Source organism: Puntigrus tetrazona, chromosome 15 (assembly GCF_018831695.1).
Source record: "Puntigrus tetrazona isolate hp1 chromosome 15, ASM1883169v1, whole genome shotgun sequence".
Lineage (NCBI taxonomy): Eukaryota > Metazoa > Chordata > Actinopteri > Cypriniformes > Cyprinidae > Puntigrus > Puntigrus tetrazona.
In genome coordinates, this window is record NC_056713.1 from 22,486,246 (window position 1) to 22,508,244 (window position 21,999).

Genomic DNA, 21,999 nt, shown 5'->3' on the forward strand with positions numbered 1-21,999 from the left:
TTGCATTCATAGGCTAACAACACCGTTCGCTCTGATAGACCGGAAATGTTTAGCATGTGTTTCTGTGTGGGAGGCACGGTTTGATGCCCAGATACAACTGAGGATTGAGTAAAAACGAGGAGAACATTGAGTGCTGGGGGCCATGGGAAAACAGACAGCCAGAAAGGAGTGGTGTTTGACAGATAAACAAAGATAATCCGAAATATACATAAAAACTAAATCTTACCAGCGTATCGTGTTCTCAATCTCTCTGTTTGTCACCGCACAAATGATACGTTCGTTTCATGGGAACACACCATAAATACCTAACATCATTGTAGGGTGCAGCATCTTTCATGTTCGGTCGATTTAAACGTGATTTTTTTATTTTATTTTTTTTCCTACAACAAGCAGCGCGCGGGGAAATAAACACAAGTCACGCTGAGATGTGTCGACTCCGAAGGGTTGCACAAGTGTGTGATCTCCTGTGAAGAAACGTTCAGAGGAAATAAACGGCTGGATTAAACGACATACAGCGAGCGTGAGTTTGTGTCAGCGTGTAGGCGGCTGAGACACGTGGACAAAAAGCGTGAACATATGGAAAGATGCATCACTTGTGGCGCTAAAACACACGTTTAATACTGTCGCATGTTTTTATTACGTTGGTTAAGTTACTTTTTGCATCCATTCAGAATTCGAATATTCAGTGAGTGTCGCTAAAGTTAATAATATTAATGTTAAAGTTAAAAATCAGCCTTCATTTTTCAAAAACGTACCAGTAAATCATACATTTATTTCAGAACAATGCTTCATGGACAGAAGAGGTGAGTGGAAATACATTTTTATTATCTTTGCAAAACGCCTTTCCTAATAAAGTGTTAGTTAACCAGTTTTGTAGTTGATGTTTACGGTCTGCTCGTCACTGGAAGAGAGGGGCGGGGTCAGCAGAGCTCATTAGCATTTAAAGCAACACGGACTAGAATGGCTTGATGAAAAGAAAGCTGATTTCGACAGGGTAAAAAAAAAAGTGTTTTTTACACTACCATTGAGAATTTGTAACCAAAGTACGTTACGGGCTTTTCATTAAGATTCTAAACCATCGTCTCAACACGTGTAAAATAGGCATCCGACGATCCCTTTAATGTATTATGTATCAAGAGTTTGTTTCATGTAGCATGTCAAATTCATTCAAACTAATGCAACGCATTCTTCAAACACAAGATAATCAATGCTGCACTCTGAAACAAGCATGCATAACATTTTGATGGAACGTCAACATTTAACACAAATGTCTTGCAAGGCTGTAGTATGCATAGGGTTAGACGCCGCTGTTTACGTCGTCTGAACTTCTGCCATCCAGTAAGCAGCTGAATATAAAGCACCCCCAGCTCGAGGCTGTCTCATACGGCACGTCACACACGCCTCATCCCCCTCCGACCGGTGTGTGTGTGTGTGTGTGTGTGCGTTCTGTGTTTCTCTTCCATCCTCTGTCAATATGATTTGTCCTCTGAAATATTCAATGCATCCGTCACGCTGTATTCAGAATTAGCCGGAGAACAGGCTGTTTTTAGCCCATAAACACACTTACGTAACAAAAGAGGTAAATGGAGCACATAGACACACACGGGATGTCTACATGAATTGTTTGCCGAAGCTGTAATGTGCAGGACACAGATGAAAATAAAGGTGCAGTAACAACAATGGTGCACCTGCTCACACACACACACACACACACACACACATCAGAACAGGATCAGGCTTTAGGCACACACACACACTGATGTCAGGACAGACATGTGAGATGAGAGGAGAACACATGAGATGTAAAGAGATTAAATAACGAGAAAGACGAGGGAAGACTTAAAGAGAAATAAGAAGACAATATGAAATTAGATGAGAAAGGCAATGCCTAAAATTGATGGAAATGAGAAGCTAAAAGATGTGAGAATATTAAATGAGAAGAGAAACGCTGAAAAAAAGGGTCACAAGAAGAGATGAGAAAAAATATGAGACAAGATGAGAAAGGTTACATGAGACGGGACAAGAATATGTTATATAATATGAGAAAAGAGGAAAAGAGAAAGCAGGAAAGATGCAGTGATGTGAAATGAAAGAAGAGAAAACAGAAAGGAGATGAAAAGATCAAAGAGACGAGATGAGAAAAGCACAGGAGAGAAGAGATATGTAGATAAAAGAGAAGACGAGGAGAAAGAAGAGAAAGAAGAGATAAGAAGATAAATAGGCCGTTAGAAGAGAAAAGAAGACTGTAAGAAAAGAAGTAAGAAAATATCAAATGACAGAAGAAGAGAAAACAAGAAACAAAATTAATGAAAGGACAAAAGAAGAAATAAATGGGATGAGAAAACATGATAAAATAAGAGGAGAGATCAGAAGAGAAGAGAGAAGAGAAAGAAGGCTAGGACAGAGAAAAGAGATTAGAAGAGAAAAGAAAAGATAAAATAACAGTGGAGGAGGAGAAATGAAGAAAAAAGAAGAGGAAATGAAAATAATAAAAAAGAAGAGGGGAGTAGGGGAATAGAGGAGAAATAAAGAGCCAAGTTAGGAGAGACGAGACTTGATGTGATGAAAAAGATGAAAAGAGAATAAACGCTTGACTGTAGCTGTGGCACAATCAGCATCATCCTGCCGAGTGTGTGTGTGTGTGTGTGTGTGTGTGTGTGTGTGTGTGTGTGTGCGTGTGTGTGTGTCTGACTGAATCTGTGAACGAGTCAGCAGCAGAGCAGAGGATTTGTGAATGAACGAGATCTCCTCCTACCAGCTCCTGACACACTGCCAAACACACATTCACTTCACAAAACCAGAGCCCACGGCGGCAAACCCCGTCCCACACACACACACACACACACACACGTCACGTCCCATCAACACACTCCTGTCTCACATGTCTCTCCCTCCTCTGCGGCTCTCTGCTGTGACTCATCGCTCTCCAGACGCTTTGCAGACGAAGTCAAATCAACATGACCAGAACTTCACGGCCGGCCGCCCATAAATGTGCACGTGAGCGAGAGCCTCCCAGCGTCCCATACCTCACGTTCAACACGCTCGCAGGATTAAATGGCTTTTTTGGCACAACAGCAGCTGCGTGACCAAATAAAAGAGGAGCTAACGAGAGCATTCTGGGCGCGTGGATCAAAAGCAGAGTGCCATCGCTCTTCAGTGATCGACTATTATCGTAATATCGCAATCAGACTCGAGAGCTTCCACTTTACACGATAAGAGAAGGTCGTGATGATTGGGCTTCGTCTTCGTTGGGGGCCTTTTGGCACCGAAACCTCTAATCAGAGACGCTCTTGTGCTTCTTTGCAAAAAAATTACCATGGTAACCACTAGATAACCCACTAAACTTCAGCTAAAATTGCTGGCTTTACATTAAAATCAAAGTTATATAGTGAAAAGTTTCACTGCATTTATTGCACCTGCCATGTTAAATCCAATTACCGATGATGATAATGATAATGATGATAAAGTAAATGAGGATGTTAACAATCGCACGGGGGTCTCTCTTTGGATCTTGATGTGAAAAACTGAAGACGAATTCAAGGTATGCATGAATAAAACCATTCATGTTTGAGTTTGCGTGCCATATAAATAACCTTCAATCGCCTGGAGTGCGTGTGTGTGCGTGTGTGCGGCCGGTTTTGCGTATGTTGTTTCAGTGACGCACGAATCAGGTGGCGTCTCTTATAACGGGCGGAGCTGTCCGCGGTGCTGACGAGAGAGACTCCGCGCTCGTGCTCACGGTGCCGCGCTGCCACAAACACACCGAGAGCGCGAGAGCGATGCGCAACGCACTCACGACTCCCCGTTAAAACAGACCGAAAGCAAAGGTAAGAAGGTTTTCGCCTTTAAACGCTCACGCGTGCGCTCTTTGACGCGAAACGCATCACTTGTATCCGGTTTATCTCTTTAAAAACGGGTACGGGGTGCTTTACGTATCAGCAACCTGCTGCGCGCAAACGAGAGACCCTTTCAAAAACAGCGAGGTGCACGATTGCACGCGTTTTAAAAGTTGGGAAAAGGATTTTAAGAAGTTAAACGCTTTTTAATATATATAAATAGAAAAAAAAGTCTTAGTATCGCGCACAATTGTTATTTTAAAAACTATTTCATTTTAAAATCTACACATTGCACCTTTAGAACGCTGCGCACATTTAAACCTAATGTTCAAGTTGGAGTTCTTTCTATTTTTAAAATAAGTCTAAACAGCTAACAGATTGAAGGGAGCAGGATGTCGTGCTCCGGGGCTTTCTCCTCCTCTCCGTTTGACGGCACTTTGCGGTTCAACAGCAGTGCGGATCCTCGCGCGGTCTCCCGTAGCAACGGGGTATGACTCATTTAGTCGCGGCAGCAATTTAGAAACTAATGAGATTTTCAGCGCGAGGCTCTCTGAGTGCTCCGCAAACACTCATCAACAGGCTTTCAACAGATGTCAGAAAGAGAGAGAGATGTAAACAGAGCGAGACCCGCGATGGCCAATTAAGCTTTGTAAACAAGACTGCAGCAAGTCAGGTCTTTGTAAGAAGATAAAGGAATAGTTCGTCAGGCGATGCATGCTCTGTCATCGTTTAATCGCCCTCGTCTGTACTTCCAAACATGCGTGGCTTTCTTTCTTCAGTGGAACTGATTATTATCAAGGTATTTTTGCCCGTACATTGAAAGCCATTGGGTTACAAAACGACACCGGACCACAGACTTTCATCGTGTGGACAAAAAAACGCTGAAACAGTCGTACGGGTTATGAAATGAGATAAAGTTAGCAAACTGATGACAGAAGAATAAATATGCGTGAAATCGTTATTGTAAACATGCGTGCGCATGTGTTGCAAATGTCCATCTCCTTTTTACCTTATAATGGTGCACATATTAGTATATTAATACCTAAAACGGTGCATTTAATATTTAGTTTGAAAGGATACCACCCCAGTGCAAGCTTTCATATCTTTGTTGCTTTTAAAGAATTATTAATTGTTAGAGCAAACATATTTGTGCATGTGCAAAAATATCCAAAAGCTGTCACTGAGGTTGCTTAGGGCTTATTTACCCCTAAATAGTACATATTATTAGTATAACAAAAATCTCCATGTTTGGTACTGTTTTCAAAGGGTACTACTACCCCAGTGAAAGCTTTTATCATTAGTTTTCATGAAAAACTGTGTGACTCACCATCTATCCTCTCTCTCGCTCCCTCCCTTTCTCAGGTAAAACATGTCGTCATCATCTAGATGCTGCACAACAGGGGTGTTCGTTCTCCCCTCGTTGCTTCTTCTGCCCCTTTTCCTTTCTCTCATTTGTGGAGTTCAAGGGGCCACGCTAAGAGAGCATCGCCTGAGCGGAAGTGAACCCGTGTCTTATGGACCAGTGTCCCAGATCCGTCCTCCCCCGAGCGCCGAAATGCTCAGAGCTCTACGTTACATCCAAAGCCTCAGCCAGAGAACCCCACCTTATCCACTCGATGACGAGCGCCAGCAAGACACTTCGGACGACATGGAGAGCGTTCGCTCCATGCTGCAACTGGCAGCTCCTGCCCGCATGGATAGAGGTATGGAAGAAAGCGAAGAAAGCGAGAAAGATAAAACGCAAGAGTTGCTGCAAGCGGTGCTTACCACACTAAAACAGACCGAGGAACACAGGGTGCCCCAAAGAACCTCACAGAAGGTAACTGCACCATCTCAACCTCAATATGCCATCCGCCCCTTCCCAAGGCCAAAACAACAACTAGAAGTGGAAACTTCATCTGAGAATTACGGAAGGAACTCGTGGACCAATCCGAATAGCCGGAAGCAGCATCATAAGTTCCCACTCATGTTCGAAGACGAGGAGGATCAGGAGCAGCCTCTCAAACGGACCAATGAGAACGCAGAGGAACAGTACACACCCCAGAAACTGGCGACCCTGCAATCTGTGTTCGAGGAACTGAGCGGAATCACCGCATCTAAGGCCAACAACAAACGGGAGGACGCTGAAGAAGATGACGATAACGAAAACGACTTGTACAGGCAGAGGAAGATGGTCTTGGAAGACATCATGGGAAATGATGAATGGGCGCCTCTGGAGGAACAAATGGAGACCGAAGAGGAAGAAAGAGAGAGGCACGGGTTTAATCGCAACCTTGAGGATGATGAGCAAGAGGAGGATGAAGAGGAGGATGAAGAGGACGATGACGTCAAGAGATCCAACCAACCCGACTGGTTCCAGACAGGAAAAGAGGAGGAGCCTGAGGACATCGCAAAGCTTGTGGACTACTATCTTCTGCAAATCCTAGAAAAGAAAGAGCAGGAGCAGCAGAAAAGGCAAGAGGCCAGCAAGAGCGAGCAAGAAAGTGACCGAGAGGTGGAGAAGAAAGATGCGGAGGAAGACGAAGATGAAGAGGTGGGCCACAAGGAGGAGAGAGAAACTAAGCCCATGCACAGCACGTTCCCCGAGTCTTTGTCCCAGATCATCAAAATCTCACAGAAGCTACAAATCGCGCCTGAGGAAGTCCTCGAGCTTTTCCAGAACGAGAAGCAGAAAGATTTATTCAGAATCCCAACAAAGTCTAGCACGCCGCACGCCACCGCTCACAAGACCTTCGCCGCATCACCTCACCGACGACCAATCGAGGCCTCGCAGGGCGACAGACTCGCCCAGGACATCATGAACGTCCTTGAGCTGATCAACGCAGTGCAACAAAACAACCGAGCGGCGCAAGCGAAAACGTCACGTTATTACGAGAGGGAAACCGGCAGGGATGATTACGACGACACCGCCGGTGAAGAAGACGAACTCGCCAACTACCTGGCGTCGGAAATGTTCGCGCACGGACAGAGACGCGCACGCCTGACGCCGTCACGCGACGAGGACCAGCCCGCGTACGAACGTGCCGACCACTTCGACAAAAGCGCGCCAGAAAAAAGACCCGCGAATCACGAGAGCGCAGCGGCGGGATTGGACAACAACACAATGCTGCAGATCCTGCGGTATCTGGATCCGGAGAGCGACGATGGCGACGAAACGGACTCTGAGGGGAAAACAGTCCCTGAAATGTAGATGTGTAGATAACGATTCTACTCACTGTTTAAAGTTTGTCATATAATAAAATATTTTGAAACAAATATATCCCCTAATTGCGTTTAGTCAATATAGTGCTCCGGCTTTTCTCATTTCTTGTTCTGTATAGCGAAAAAAAAAAAGAGTATTTTAGTAAATTCAATGAACTTGTTTCTTAGATTGCGAATAGAACTATGTAAAAAGTTGTCGGCTTTACCTCTTCAACATATGAACACACAGATTTTTTTTCTCTCTTAACACCAGTTATGTTTCCAGTCAGTATCTTGTGCGTGTGATGAGGTCATGTGTGACGTGGCAGAGGTAAATAAAGCATTTGTTCACACCATGGTCCTCTGTGTAATGTTTCTCTCACTGCCCAACAACCTCTGCAAACTTTACATGACATACAACCACTTTTTTGGTGATTGGTTTTCGTTCCATATGCAACCAGGGTCATAAAAACCCCAAAATGCATTTATATTCGAGTCATGAAATATCGGCATGTATAGAATTGGCTGCAGTCATGCTTTTACAATCCATACATTCTCACAAAACTGTTATTAAAATGCATTTTATTATTTAATAAAAAAACATTTTAATCCAGATTTGGGTCCAGCTTGCCCAGTCCATCTGTCTGAAAGTTTGCTAAGATTTAAACGTTTTTAAAAGACGTTTCTTCAAAAACACGTAATATTGTGAAACATTAAGATTTTCTGTTTTCTATTCATATATATTTTAAAACGTAATTTATTTCCGTGATGCAAAGCTGAGTTTTCAGCATCATCACTTCAGTCTTCGGTGTCACATGATCCCTCAGAAATCAAGAACAGCATTTATTTGTAATCTTTTTTAACATTATGAATGCCTTTACTGTCACATTCGATCAATTGAATGCATCCTTGATCAATGAAAGTACACGTGATTGTCTAAAAACAAATGTGCTGCATATTAAACTCAATAATATTCTCGCTGCATCAAAGGTAGTTTGAAATGCTTATTAATGCAAAGTGTTGCTATTTCAGTGTTGTGACTTTGCATGGAAGCTCAATTAAATGCATTCAGCACAGGAAGTTGTTGTTTTTGTGTCTTTGAGGAGTGAAACGATGGCTGTGATGATCTGAACATGTTCCTTCAGTATGTGGGTTTGTTTAAATACTCCTCCATTGTCTGTCAAAAGACGAGAAAAAAACAGTGTCTCCGAGTTATATTTGACCAGTGTATGATTTCTATACATATATTCATGAGATTATAACATTCATAAATACCTCTGTAATGATTTATTTGGAAAACAAACAGTCAAGCGGACCATTTCAGCTTGTGTACATATAGTACACACACACACACATCTGTGAGACCATGATGAATCACCACCTCAGTGAGCGTGTGTGTGTGTGTGTGTGTGTGTGTGTGTGTGTGTGTGTGTGTGTGTGTGTTTTTCACCTCCTGAAGAGAATCTGCCTCCTCCATTGATTTGGCCACAGACGCTTTAGATGTTTCCTGCACTTCTCCACCAATTACAAACTCATCCAGGATAAAGTAAGCCTTCTCAAAGTTAAAAATAATGTCTAACTCACACACCTGCAACACATGCAAACAGATCTTTATGCCAAAAATATGACTCAGAAAACACATTACATCAAAGAGGATGAGTGATATTATTCTGAACTATACGTGCTGCATCTATTTGACCAAAAATACAATAAAAACCGAAAATTGTAAAGATATTATTACAATTTAAAATAAGTGTTTTCTGTTTGAATGCACTGTATCTTATATTTTTTTGCACATTTAATCCGTCTTTAGCATCACATGATGCTTCAGAAATCATTCTAATATGATTTAATGCTTAAGAAGCATTCCTTATTGCTACCAGTGTTAAAACAGATGTGCTGCTTTGTATTTTTGTGGAAACCGTGATATCTTTCAATAAATAATAGAACAGCACACAATGTATTTGAAAATACACATCTTCTGTTGCATTTGAAACGTGTTTACTGTCACTTTTGGTCGATTTAATGCAACCTTGCTGAGTGACAGAACGAATTTCTCCAAAAAGTTTCGAAAGTCTCCAAGTAAGCTTTGTAGTGTTTAACCTTACATTGCCAAAGTACTGATCCAGCAGCTCGACGTATCTGTGCAGAAGCTCCAGCGTGAGCAGCTCGTTGTCCCCTTGCTCCAAACCACAACAGAAATACAGACTCGCGTACCTGCGTGTCAGAGGTCAGAGGTCAATGTCACTGGGTTTGGAGTGACTCAGCTGATCCAGGATCAGTGTACACCTAAAAACACACTTTTCACTTTTCGTCTTCAAATAAGCAACCACATTCGTTTTTTTTATAAGAAACCTTTGTTACGAAAAAGCATCATATGACCTCAACGGCCTATCACCCCCATTATTTTTCAGTGTGTGCTGATACCAAGCATAATTAGCTTAATCTAGGGCAGCATCAGGCTTGAATACAATGGCTCCGAAGGTCGAAGTTCACCATGCAGAGTTCTAGTAGTTTTTGCATTGCGAAACATTGCGATACTTAAATGTGCAAAGACCTAAAAAGGTGCATGCAGACGGACGCTTTAGGGCTTGATGGCTAATCACTGACTTGGGTCAAAGGTCGCGTTTAATTATTCTGTGAGTTACAGAAAACATTGTAAGGAAGAGGAAAGCACGTGCGATAGGAAGGTGACCTCTGACCTCCTGTACACGATCTTCAGATCCCTCCACTGCAGGAAGTTGCAGGACTTCGGCGGCCGAGCCAGCACCGTTTGCGTGACGTCTCTGATGATCTTCTTCTTGTCGCGATCGCCGAGAGCCGCGAACCATTTCTGCAGCCGGAGCTTCCCCTGACGGCTGAACAGCAGCAGGAAACGCATCTGCAGCAGACGCACCAAATCGTTTGTCCTGAAAACATCTAAAAGCTCCACCGAGCTGCTTTCGGGAACGTGATACCCCGTGAAACGTTGACCCCAATGCGGCACAGAACACACACAGGTAAAATACAACATGCTTTGTCATGTTCGCAACGTCAAACAACGCAGTTAAAGTATAACTAGGAGTAATAAAAGGGACAATTGTACGCGCTCTCTCACACACACACACACACACACACACACACACACGTTTCCAGCAGCACATACAGTCAGTATATTACAAATACAGTAAAAACACAGAAAGTCCGCGATGAATGTAAGACTCCTAGCTGAGACCCCAGTGGGAATCTGTGTTTGACATTTTAGGCCTGTTACCACACACACGCTAATATATATATAAAGATATGAAAGATATATATATATATATATATATATATATATATATATATATATATATATATATATATATATATATATACACACATATACAACACTATATATATATATATATATAAAATTGACACTTCATTCAAACGCAAACTCCAGAGCAAGAACATTTAATAATACTTAATAATAATAATAATAATAATATTTAACCACTTAATAATTGCAATAATATAACAACATTTTACAGTTCATTTAATATCTGAAATTTATTTAGTGACACTGTTGTGGAAATATGATACTATTTTGTCATTATTACTATTAAAATCACATTTTTTAATTGAGCGTCATGAACCTCATTTGTACGTCGCTTTGGATAAAAGCGTCTGCTACATGACAATGTAAATGTAAATCAACATCTTAGTCATATTTTGATCCGAAACCTCATAATATTTTCTTTCAGTTACGTAACAGGATTTAAAAAAAGAAAACATTTATACGTATCCTCATGTGAGGACACTGAAATATTTATTTTGCATGTTTATAATGCAATTTGGGAGATCATATTTATTATAATATATAATACGTAATACTTAAGCATTTATGAAAATCTGGTCAGTTATTACTCCCATTATTACACTTTTTATGATGCCCCAAAAACACATTAATATGTAAATTAAATTTAGTTAAACAGTACATAGATATAGATCATCTGTACATAATGAAAAAAACGTTTTTAGGAAATCGAGTCCTCGAGAGAACACAGCATAACGTATGAATGAAATATAATTTTACTTATTTTCAATGCCATGTTTTTTCCTGAGGTCTTATAAGGTTAACATTATCAATATCAAATAAAACTAGCACACACGTGCTGCAGTGTGACATGGCCATCATTTTAATTTCTTTATTCAAAAGCAAACATTTGACTTTAGGACCAGTGATCTAGAACTAACCTCGATGCAAAAAGCAAGGCCAAGTTCTCAGGAAACAGCTAAAAAATATTGCTTGAACGCATCTGCCAATGTCATACAGTGAAAATTATTATTACAACTCACAACTCACTGGGTTTTTTAGGCCATGCGTTTCTCGCTGGAGACGTGAACGCGAAACTGCCATGTTTTTAACCAAGAAAAGAGATAAAAAGCACCTTTGTCTTTTTGACACAAGAGGAAATACAAACGTCCCTCTTATCAGCAATGGACCGCTGTGTGTGCAGTAAAACACAACAAAGGGTCAAATACAAGGACAAACAGCTCTACAGAAGAGAAAACACACAAAAAAAACAAAGCTCTATCTGACCTCGCTCGTACTCGTATCTTAATGGTTGTGACCTGTCCGTGATGTTAACGCAAGGAAACGGCAGCAAGGTTAACGGTAAGACGAGTGCTCACCATCCTGAGAGCCCAGACTCCCTCAGCGTGGAGATCCGGAGCCCGGCCGAGACGCTCTCACCTCGCCCCGGTGTTGCCGTGTTTCTGCTCGCGCGCAGGCGCCGACCAATCACAGGCGCGCGCGGACCTCGGCCCCGCCCCCCGCCCCCCCGCGCGCGCCTGTATCTGCTCCACACCTGCTGGCTTTACCTGGTCAGGTGTGGCGGGAACCTTCTTTCCGCTGCGATTCCACCGAGACGCTTTAAAGCGCGATTCTCTTCATTAATAATTCATTATGACTCGCCCCCTTGTGACCCAATCGCACAAAAACAATAGCATCTAAAGACAATCAACATAAAAAAAAAAAAACATAATTTTCTATGTAGGCCTTTGTTTTATTACCCGCGTGTTAAGTGCATCCTGTGATTTTCATTCTGCCGTATAATAATAATTATACTATTTACACAAGCACACGCGTTTCGCGTAAAAACGAGAATGATATCAAAGGTTAGATCTCCTCATTTTGAACAACCTTGCCTCAAGAATAAACAGTAAATCTAATTGATCTTAACGATTTGAGATTATTAAAATATATATATATATATATATATTTTAAAATATTATATTTTATATTTTTTTATATATTTTATTTATAAATTTTTTTGTCAACCTCGACAAAACCGGAAAGATCAATCATTTTCACAAAATGTTAAACTTTATTGTGGAAAGCACAAAAAATCACGCAATTGCACGATTTTACGGAGAACAAGCAACACGCGGGGCTATGTAACCGTTGTCATGAAATAATAACTAATTGCAAGGTAAATTAGCTTAAATTGTCTTTAAAAAAAAAAAAAAAAAGTTTAATAACGCGAAAGATTTGTACGCATGCGCAAAAGCCTGAAAAGACGCCATACTGAATTTGCTCATTGCCTAATCAATAAGCAATAAATAATGGGGCCTGTAACATACATTGCTGCATTCAATAAGGCCTGTGATATATATATATATATATATATATATATATATATATATATATATATATATATATATATATATATATATAGTTGTACTGTTACTAATATGCCGTCATTAAATAAACGATCGCATGTATTCTTAACTATTATCACATTGACTACAACAAACACACTAATTGCTTTGAAACATCTGAGGTCTGACAGCGTGAGGCGTGTCATGTCTGTTATTACCGGTAGAGGGCACGCGGTGTGAGTGGCGTGGATCTACGTGCACTCATGTGACCCCGGTGCCGGTTAAAAGCGCCGGCGAGCATCCGCGAGCACAGCGGGCGACCTGAGCGACAGCGCGGGTGTGAGAATGTCTCTGTACCGGAACTCAGCATGGTTCCTGAAAGGACTCACCGAATTCACCAAGTAAGAACCGCACTGCTTCAGAAATATCACAACACCTTATTACAGCTTTAACAAACATAATGCTTTAATAATGCATATTCAAATCTATAATACAATGGGCTACTGTATAATATATTATGCTTAAAGGATCATGCAGTATCTGTAATATTTAACATCAGTAATTATCTTAAATATTGCATGGGTCAGATTTCAATTACTCTACTGCATCTGTTTCTCTCTTATACGTTATATTTTTATACATTAAATTATTATGCATTTATTAATTTGGTGTAATAGGGGCTGAAAAACATGTAACAAAAATCAAAAATATTTAGAAATATTTAGAAATGTCTAGCATTTGCCTGCAGGCCTGTTTGGATTTTTACTCCCATGTAGAAATATTTAATTTCAGTAACTAACCCCGGCAATTATTAAATGATAAAATTGCATTATTATATATATATATATATATATATATATATATATATATATATATATATATATATATATATATATATATATATAATTGTTTTATTTATTTATTTTATTTTTAATTAAAAACAAAAACATATATATATTTTTAAATATGCACTACAAAAGTGTTCATCAACATCATAGAAAAAATGACAAGGGTGAAAGGGTGATTAAAACTAGAATGTTTTTGGACTAGGCTATATATATATATATATATATATATATATATATATATATATATATATATATATATATATATATATATATATATATGTGTATATATATATATGTGTATATATGTATAGAGTCAGAAAAACACTCAATCCATCTCATCTCACAGCAGTTGTTTATCTTTCAGTGGTTTCTGCATCTCAGTTTTTTCCCTCCTAATTCATTGTCACCCGGGTCGACCTCTCACGTCCCATAATAGAACACACATCACCCTTAACAGTGCACGCATTTACCGAGAAAAGCTCGATTCCCCCGGCACCTCCTCGCTCCTCTCATCCCTCCGCCTGGCCTGGCACGCGTGGACAAAGCCAGTCTTTGAGATCGGGTCAAGGGCACGAGCGCCGCCGATACCAGGAGCGGTGCTATCAGAGGATGCACTGAGAGTCCGCTCTCATTAGCTAAGCGATGACGCAAGGTGGCACATCAGGACGGGCAGCTCGAGCGCTTTCACTTTCAGCACGTTACAGAACCTATAACTGTGCATCATGCAAAAATATATGTTCTCAGAAAACCATTAATCTAACATTTCTTAAAGGACGCCGCTTGTTACTTTTAAATATCCTTAGAACATCCGGTTTAGAATTTTCTCGGAACTCTAACATTCTGGCAAGGTTCTCTCAAAGTTACAAACTAACATTATTCCAGTGACATTAAAGGAACAGTTCTTCCAAAAAAATAATTATGTCATCGTTTACTCACGCTCAAGTAATTCCAAACCTGTATGAATTTCTTTGTTCTGCCACAAAGGAAGGTATTTTGAAGAAAGTTTGTAACCAGGCTGTTTTGGGTCACCATTGACTTCCGTAGTATATTATTTTCCTACTATGGGAAAAAAAGTAGGTTAAATGGTGACAGAATTTTCATTTTTGGGTGAACGATTTCTTTAATAGTTAGTTTGAAGTCATCTGGACTCAAATGTTCTCAAATTGTTAGCTCAACAATGCTTTCAGAACTGCTTGAAAGCTCTGGGAAGGGTCCCTCAAAGTTATAAATGTTCTCACTGTAACCTTAATTTGTGATCCGGTCAAAAACATCAATTGAAACTTCGTCCAATCGCTTTGCTGCTTGTTTCAGAATGTTCAGAGAACATCCGAAAGTTACATTTCCATGTTTATGAAATTATAGAATGGACCCTTTCCTTCACGAACTTCCTCGGTGTTCTGTCAAGATTCTCTCAAAGTGGCAAACAAACGTTCTTTCGGGAACGTTGATAGAAAGTTTAAGAAAATGATCATTCATAGAATGTTTTTATAAACATTTTAGTTGAAATATTTTCGAAACGCTGCTACTTGTTTCAGAACTCTCAAAAAACATACAGTTTTGAATGTAATATTCCCAGAACTACCCACCAGGCACCGGATGTCTATATAACTCCAGGTAAACGTTGAACATGACGTTGCATCTTGGTTGAAAATGAAAATTGGGTTGACGTCATTTAACTTAATGTCGGATTTTGTTTAAACAACCTAAAAACGACTAAATATCAACGTCAGCTGACATCAATTTAAAATGAATTTATGTAGAATTTTAGTCACCTGATGTTGCAACCAAAATTTCACCAGATATGGTTCTCTGAAATCACTCAAAGCTATAAACAAACATTCTTTCAATAACATTAATAGAAAGTTATTTCAAAGTCATTGGGTCTTTAATAATATTCTCAAAACTTTAGCGTGAAACTTTTAAATGTACATGCATTTTTTTCTAGTTTTTAAGCGTTGTTAATTGTTTCAGAGAAGGTCCAGAGGTAATATAATACCTGATAATAAATTATAAAATGGATTATTCCTTTAACGTTCAAGAAAAAACGTTACATTTGAGTTTTTTGAATGTTCAGAGAACATTCCGAAATAATGCTTTCATAACTTAATTGGAACATTATTATCAAATGTTCATTTTTTGTTAGCTGGGTTCTTCCGTCCTCCGTCTTAAAATAGTCTGATGTCAAGCGGTTCAAAGCATGCAAAAAGTGAACTTCAGTAATTAGTTAACCGAACTATCTAGCAGTGCTTTAAGAAGTGCTTGCAGAGGTAACCCTGTGACTTCTCGAGACTAATTAAATGCGTGTCTTCAGGGGGGCATTTCTGTCGGTGTCTAAAAACTTTGTTGAGAAGGACCTGGAGACGTCAATGGCGGGCCGATCCTTCATGATCACTGGAGCGAACAGCGGGATCGGGAAAGCCACGGCCATGGCCGTCGCCAAGAAAGGTGCGCGTAGAGGAAAATGAGCAGCGACTGGTACTAAAACAAGTGCGAAAATAGAAACTAACCTGATGTTTCTTGGTGTACTTCAAATGTTTTATGTCACACAAATGCTGCACTAGATAAAAAAAGTATGCATTTTATCCAGTTTTATTTCTCTGCGTTTCTGCGACAACGTTCTGACATTTCGAAGTGTTTTTAAGTCACTTTTTTGGGTCCTAGCGTAACCTCTGCTAACGCTCTTTTTAAGGTGGTACCATCCACATGGTCTGCAGGAACAAGGACAAGGCAGAAGAAGCCAGAGCAGAGATCGTCAAGGAGTCTGGAAACAAGGTATGAGTTAATATTTGGCCTGTAGTTTAGTAAAGGAGACGATTGTAACAAAGATTGCTTCCACCATTGTGCCTTTGAGCAAGTCTGTTAACCCGAAGGTCGAACACCGGGAGAACCGAACCTGCAAAGGAAGCTGCTTAATGAAGAATAACGCAGTTACCGTTTGTACAAAAATCCACTGAATCTAAAAGTGACCCATTTGTTTATCTACCCGCTGTCTGGAAACACATTTACATCTGCATCTGTTCCCAGTGCAAGACGGTCTAGTAAAATACACAACCTTTGGCCTTTGTGTCTGGCTGCAGGAAATCTATGTGCATATTTTGGATCTTACCGAGACCAAGAAGGTGTGGGAGTTTGAGGAGTCTTTCAAGAAAAAGTACAAAACCCTCAACGTCCTGGTGAGGCTTTAGCATTGATTATACACTATTGTTCGAAAGTTTGTGGTCAGTAAAATTTTTAATTAGAAACCGATGCTTTTGTAAGTGAAAGACAGTAAAGGATTATTTCTATTAGATTTAGATTGTATTTCAAATACTGTAAATGCTGTTCTATCTATTTATCAAGGAAAAATATAATGCATCACAGTTTGCACATTAATATGAAGCATCACAACATTAATAATAACCGGGATTGTTTCTTGAGCAGCCAATCAGAATGATTTCTGAGGGATCATGCGACTCTGAACGCTTGAGTAATGATGCTGAAAATTCAGTTTTGATCACAGGGATAAATTACATTTTAACATACATTACAATAGAAAACAGCTATTATAAATTGCAATAATATTTCGCAGTTTTACAGCATTTCTGAGCAAATAAAAGCAGCCTTGGTTAGCATTTTTCTTTTTCAAAAACATGATTAATCTTACTGACCCCAGACGTGAATGTTAGAGCATCCGACGGCATTAGCAACCGGCTGAAGTAATGATCTTTTGGTTGTTTGATTGGATTGACTGTTTCAGATCAATAACGCCGGTTGCATGATGACTAAGAGGGAGGTGAACGGCGAGGGTTTGGAGAAAAGCTTTGCAAGCAACTCCCTGGGTGAGTGAGCAAACACACAAACAAATCCAGCTCAATATGGCCTCGGGGCTAGAAGTCTTTCCTGCTAACTTTATAATAAATACCGTCTTTAATGCCTCATCTGACGTCTCTGTTGTGCTCTTCAGCCGTGTACATCCTCATCAAGAGCCTCATTCCTCTGCTGGAGAAGAGCCCTGACCCCAGAGTGGTGAGTAAACCACGGGACTGAGAGCGACGGACGGGGGTCAGACGGGTCACCGTCTCTCCTCTCTTTCAGATCACAGTGTCATCCGGAGGGATGCTGGTGCAGAAACTGAGAACAGGAAACCTGCAGTCTCAGAGGGGCAGATATGACGGCACTATGGTGTATGCACAGAACAAGGTACATATATATGCACATAGAGAGTCAAAAAAGAAAGCTTGTGTCCATGTACTGTCTACAGAAAAAAATATTTATGATGCCATATGCTAGTTTAATCATTTTACCGACAGTAAATACAGTATTTTTAGCATATTCCAGTTTTATGATTAAAATTTAATGGTTACAAATACAGTAAAACAGTGATATATATTTACGAATAAAAATAGCTGTTTGTTATGGGAATATATTGTAAAATGTAATTTATTTCTGCGATTAAAGCTGAATTTTTTGCCTCAGGCGTCAGATGATCCTTCAGAAATGATTCTAATATGCTGAGTCGCTGCTCAAAAACATTCATTATTAACGCTGAAAACAGTCGCGCTGCCTCCTATTTTTAAGAATTCTTTAATGAAAAGAATAGAATTTAACTGAAAAGGAAATTTAATTTAACCTTGCTGAAATACGTCCCAAAAAAAACAAAATTAATTACTGTAAAAAAATATAGACTTGACTGTTTATAACGTCGTCAGTAATGACTTCTATGTACTTCTTTCTTTGTGTTTCAGAGGCAGCAGGTGGTGATGACGGAGCAGTTTGCTAAAGCTCACCCCAGCATCCACTTCTCCGTGATGCACCCCGGCTGGGTCGACACGCCGAGTAATTACAAATGAGCTCTTTCTTACATCACGAATATAAACCGTGCACAGACGCATTTTCAGAAAACCTTGCGGAATCTTTCACTTTTAAAAAAAATGCAAAAAAAATTGGTAAAGAAACACAATGCTAAAGCATGCCGTATCCACCAGACATGCATATTTAGGAATTCGAATGCATTGGACAAAAGCGTCTAATGCGTGAATGCAAATATATTTAACATTTATTGAGACTGATTTGGCCATGTCTGATCTTGATTCGTTGTGGAATCTCGTTCTCTAGCCATTGCGAATGCGATGCCTGATTTCCACAGCTCCATGAAGGAGCGCTTGCGGACACCGGAGCAAGGGGCCGATACGGTCGTGTGGCTCGCTGTGTCCGAGGCGGCTGTCAAGAATCCCAGCGGCCGTTTTTTTCAGGGTGAGCAAACACACACACACACACACACACACACACACACACACACACTGGCTGTGCTCCAAGCGAGCCGCCTTGCTGGTTCCACACAGGCAGCAAATAAAATCCCATCAGTGACACACAAAGCAAATGCATGTGCCACAAAAATGCATGTGCCACAATTGATTTTGCATTTTTAATATTAGATTAAGCAACATTTGCATATATTAAATTATTATAGGTATTAAATTGCTCACTTTTTGTTAAATGTTAAATATTGTAAATATTCTCATATAAATAAATATACTCCGAGTACTGAAAAATATTAATAAAATATCTGTGCAATTAGAAAATATTTTACACAATATTTATGCATGTGTCTTGGAGCATGCTATGGAATTCAGAATGTTTTTCTCAGAATTTCAGGGTTTTATCTTGCAACTGCAATTTCTAATCTTATTTTAATTCTGTGAAAAAAGTATGCATTGAGAGATAATTGAAAAAAAAGTCATAATTGAATTTTGAATACTCATGTAAACTTATTAGCATATATTATAAGATATGAAATTGCAATTAGCTTTTTTACATTTTTATTTTATGCCAAAAATATGTTTCCAGTTTCTGCATTAGCACAGAAACGTGTTGAACAGGAATCAGCTGAGAGTTGATTGGTGCGCCTTGGTGGAGCGTTCCAAATCATTCACTTATTAGGCTCCATGTCGGTCAGGATGCTCCCTTAGAAGGCGGCGGGCAGTGAAGCAGCGCTGCCGTCTTTCCCTCCATCTTCTCCAATAAGGCGTCCGTCTGTTTCCGCGCGAAACAAGCGCGCCTTTCAGGAGACAGAGAACGGATGAAAGACGCTGATGAAAGCAAGAAAGGCATGAGCGGTAGAGAGAAGACGAAGAGAAAGCAATGGGTGAACAAAGAAAGGCCGGACAGTGAAAGCGAAAGAGAGGAACGGAGCGGAAAGGAGAAGTAAAGACGAAGAAAGGGAAAAGAGAGCTGGCGGAGCTCCAGCGCAGCTGTAGTGGGCGGAGCTTCCGTACCAGACACGGCCGGGGTGACCTCAGTGACCTTACGACCTTCTAGGACTGGGAAAACCAAACAGAAACCATCACTAGTCTGACTTTAAGGCAGGACTACTACTACTTTTTAGGGATAAAACATAAAATCAGGTTATTTATATATCAACAAACCTTCGTAAAAACCTCAATAAAATGCTGGTGTATGTAAACACTGCTGAAGTGAAGAGAAAAATGTTATTTTGAGATAAAAAGATTTTTTAAAGATGGGCACTGTAGGTGAAATAGACAAAGTGAAATAAAATCACTGCGCATTTGTTTCATTTCCACTAGTCCACATACTAGGGTGAAAAACAAGTACACTTTCATAAGTGCTCTATTTGTTTACGCATTCATTTTGTACTTATTTTACTAAAAATGATTCTTTAGTACTTAAAATAAACTTAAGATCATCTAAGTGTACTCAACTGTATTTAGTTACTACTTGTAGCACATACTCTAATTGTAGTACTGTTATATTGTTTTTTTAAAATACAAAGATAGTGTATTAAAACTGCATTTTAGTTCATATTCAGTTAGTACAGAGTACACTTCGGTGTTCTTTAAGTTTATCTTAAAGACTCATTTTTTTGTATATTAGGCACAATATAGTATTAGTGCGCAAAAATAGAGCACTTAGAAGTGTACTAGAAGTGTCTTGCCTCGAGGTCTCCTGCTTCTCACAAAATAAAATCGTAAGAACTGTTGTGGTCTTGATTGCCGTTTCCGTGGTAACAGTGACTTCTCTGATTGGTTCGTCTCGCCCGAGGATGATGGGTAACGCAGTTCTTCGACCGGAACTACAGAGGCACATTTCAGCAAGCGACAACCTGCTCTCTAGCGATTCTTCAGGCAGTAGGAATCACTTCTCCAGATGAGTCAGGGTGGATTTCGCGCGTTAAACATCTTTTTGTCTCTGTGTTTGACATGCTTTAGATCGGCAGGTGGCGTCGGCTCATCTTCCCTTGGCCTGGACGCACAGTTCACAGCTGGAAGACCAGAAATTCATGAGCGTCATGGAGGATCTGGCCAAAAGCTTCCAGCCTCACTAAAGAAACTCGCCTGAAACGCAGCTGCATCACAGACGGCGAACACCAACTAATAGACGAGATTTTTAACATTTTAGACACTCACCCATAAAGCCGTGTGAATGTACTCACAGTGTCTCACAGATTTTTTTTTAGCCGTAGATTAAACGTCCTCCAGAACTCTGAAAGCTTGAAGGTGTGAACGACCGCTCAATAAACGATCGAATATGTTTAAGTCTGTTATCTCGACGACTACTTCCTGTCCTGCTTCCTTGTACGTTTCAGTTCTCCCCTGTCATAGGTCACGCCAAACGCAGGAATGGCTCCTTTTTCCCCCGACAGCTCGTTCTGACACCATGTGATCAATCTCAGCCAATCACAGTGTGACCTCACTCTCACTGTGTCGGTGACTCCAGCGAATCAGGTCAATCAGGTGGGAACCCGTACTGACCGGAGTCACCCCAGCTGTCAATCACTCACTCAACCAATCACCTGGTGCAGCACAAAAAAATGGCTGAAAAGGACACTTCCTGCTTTTGGAGGCCTGTGATTGGACGTTTCTTTGGTTCGATAGTGTCACCTGATGTTCCAGAGAACGAGGAAGTGATGCAGAGTTGTTGTTTTTTTTAATCAGTATTTGTTCTCATAGTAACATTTTATTACATTTCTACATACATAGATTGGGTTAATTATTAATTATGACTGTACTTTAACAAATCTTTGACAAACATTAATAAATGACTTTGAAGGTGTGTTGGTGTATGCCAGGCTTATTATAGTGAACAAAATTAGTTACTTAAAATATAATAAACAAAAACTGAAATATAAAAATAATTTTAAAAAGTATTTTTCATGTTTCCAATATTTTTTTTATAATTTTCACTTAATTTTTACTTGAGGTGCTAAAGATCGAATAAAATCAAAACTATAAACAAACCAATTAAAAGTAGTGTTGTTTACATAATGTGTGTGTTCTGCGTATATTATATTTCAGAAATAAATGCCGTTTATATATTACATATAAATATATGCAACATAAGCTATATATATGAATGCAAATATTTTGTGTATTTATATATACATAAATATACACAGTACACATTATGTAAACAAAAACTTGTATGCGATTAATCACGTTATTAGTCATTGTTTGACAGCACTACTAGCAAATATAAATATGAATAAATCCATAATAACAGCTCAATGATGCTAA

At 39.7% G+C, this 21,999-nt stretch overlaps 3 protein-coding genes and 1 long non-coding RNA gene across 6 annotated transcripts; 2 read left to right on the forward strand and 2 right to left on the reverse strand.

Annotated features, from left to right (window-relative positions):
- The first annotated feature begins 3,638 nt into the window (after positions 1-3,638).
- scg2a (secretogranin II a) lies at positions 3,639-7,374 on the forward strand. The gene is made up of 2 exons (XM_043258721.1): positions 3,639-3,827; positions 5,199-7,374. The coding sequence occupies exon 2, from the start codon at positions 5,206-5,208 to the stop codon at positions 7,024-7,026; it is 1,821 nt and encodes a 606-aa protein (XP_043114656.1). The 5' UTR covers positions 3,639-3,827; positions 5,199-5,205; the 3' UTR covers positions 7,027-7,374.
- A 497-nt stretch (positions 7,375-7,871) lies between these two features.
- Positions 7,872-11,823, reverse strand: ap1s3a (adaptor related protein complex 1 subunit sigma 3a). Of its 3 annotated transcripts, none has more exons than XM_043258760.1 (5): positions 11,673-11,823; positions 9,719-9,897; positions 9,125-9,233; positions 8,467-8,604; positions 7,872-8,193 (listed from the first exon to the last, which is right to left on the reverse strand). In XM_043258760.1, the coding sequence occupies exons 1-5, from the start codon at positions 11,673-11,675 to the stop codon at positions 8,158-8,160; spliced, it is 465 nt and encodes a 154-aa protein (XP_043114695.1). In that variant the 5' UTR covers positions 11,676-11,823; the 3' UTR covers positions 7,872-8,157. The 3 variants fall into 3 exon arrangements, with proteins under 3 accessions (XP_043114695.1, XP_043114696.1, XP_043114694.1); XM_043258761.1 differs by having other exon boundaries at positions 11,581-11,822; XM_043258759.1 differs by lacking the exon at positions 11,673-11,823 and adding an exon at positions 9,990-10,054 and having other exon boundaries at positions 9,719-9,952.
- A 1,077-nt stretch (positions 11,824-12,900) lies between these two features.
- dhrs12la (dehydrogenase/reductase 12-like a) lies at positions 12,901-21,538 on the forward strand. The gene is made up of 10 exons (XM_043258748.1): positions 12,901-13,042; positions 15,801-15,934; positions 16,179-16,261; positions 16,567-16,662; positions 17,226-17,307; positions 17,433-17,494; positions 17,564-17,668; positions 18,214-18,304; positions 18,584-18,721; positions 20,695-21,538. Exons 1-10 carry the CDS (start codon positions 12,987-12,989, stop codon positions 20,808-20,810), a joined length of 963 nt encoding a protein of 320 aa, XP_043114683.1. The 5' UTR covers positions 12,901-12,986; the 3' UTR covers positions 20,811-21,538.
- LOC122358848 lies at positions 19,847-21,028 on the reverse strand. Its single transcript, XR_006252646.1, has 2 exons — positions 20,893-21,028; positions 19,847-20,747 (listed from the first exon to the last, which is right to left on the reverse strand). It is a non-coding gene; the product is annotated as an uncharacterized LOC122358848 (long non-coding RNA).
- Positions 21,539-21,999: the final 461 nt, after the last annotated feature.

Coding starts and splice junctions, on each gene's coding strand:
- scg2a (XM_043258721.1), top strand. CDS start 5,206: ATGTCGTCATCATCTAGATGCTGCACAACAGGGGTGTTCGTTCTCCCC.
- ap1s3a (XM_043258759.1), bottom strand. CDS start 10,039: ATGACAAAGCATGTTGTATTTTACCTGTGTGTGTTCTGTGCCGCATTG. Junction 9,953..9,989: donor GTGTTCTGTGCCGCATTGGG/GTCAACGTTTCA, acceptor TCCCGAAAGCAG/CTCGGTGGAGCTTTTAGATG. Junction 9,234..9,718: donor CTGAAGATCGTGTACAGGAG/GTCAGAGGTCAC, acceptor TCTGACACGCAG/GTACGCGAGTCTGTATTTCT.
- dhrs12la (XM_043258748.1), top strand. CDS start 12,987: ATGTCTCTGTACCGGAACTCAGCATGGTTCCTGAAAGGACTCACCGAA. Junction 17,669..18,213: donor TGGTGTATGCACAGAACAAG/GTACATATATAT, acceptor TTTGTGTTTCAG/AGGCAGCAGGTGGTGATGAC. Junction 18,305..18,583: donor CGGCTGGGTCGACACGCCGA/GTAATTACAAAT, acceptor CTCGTTCTCTAG/CCATTGCGAATGCGATGCCT.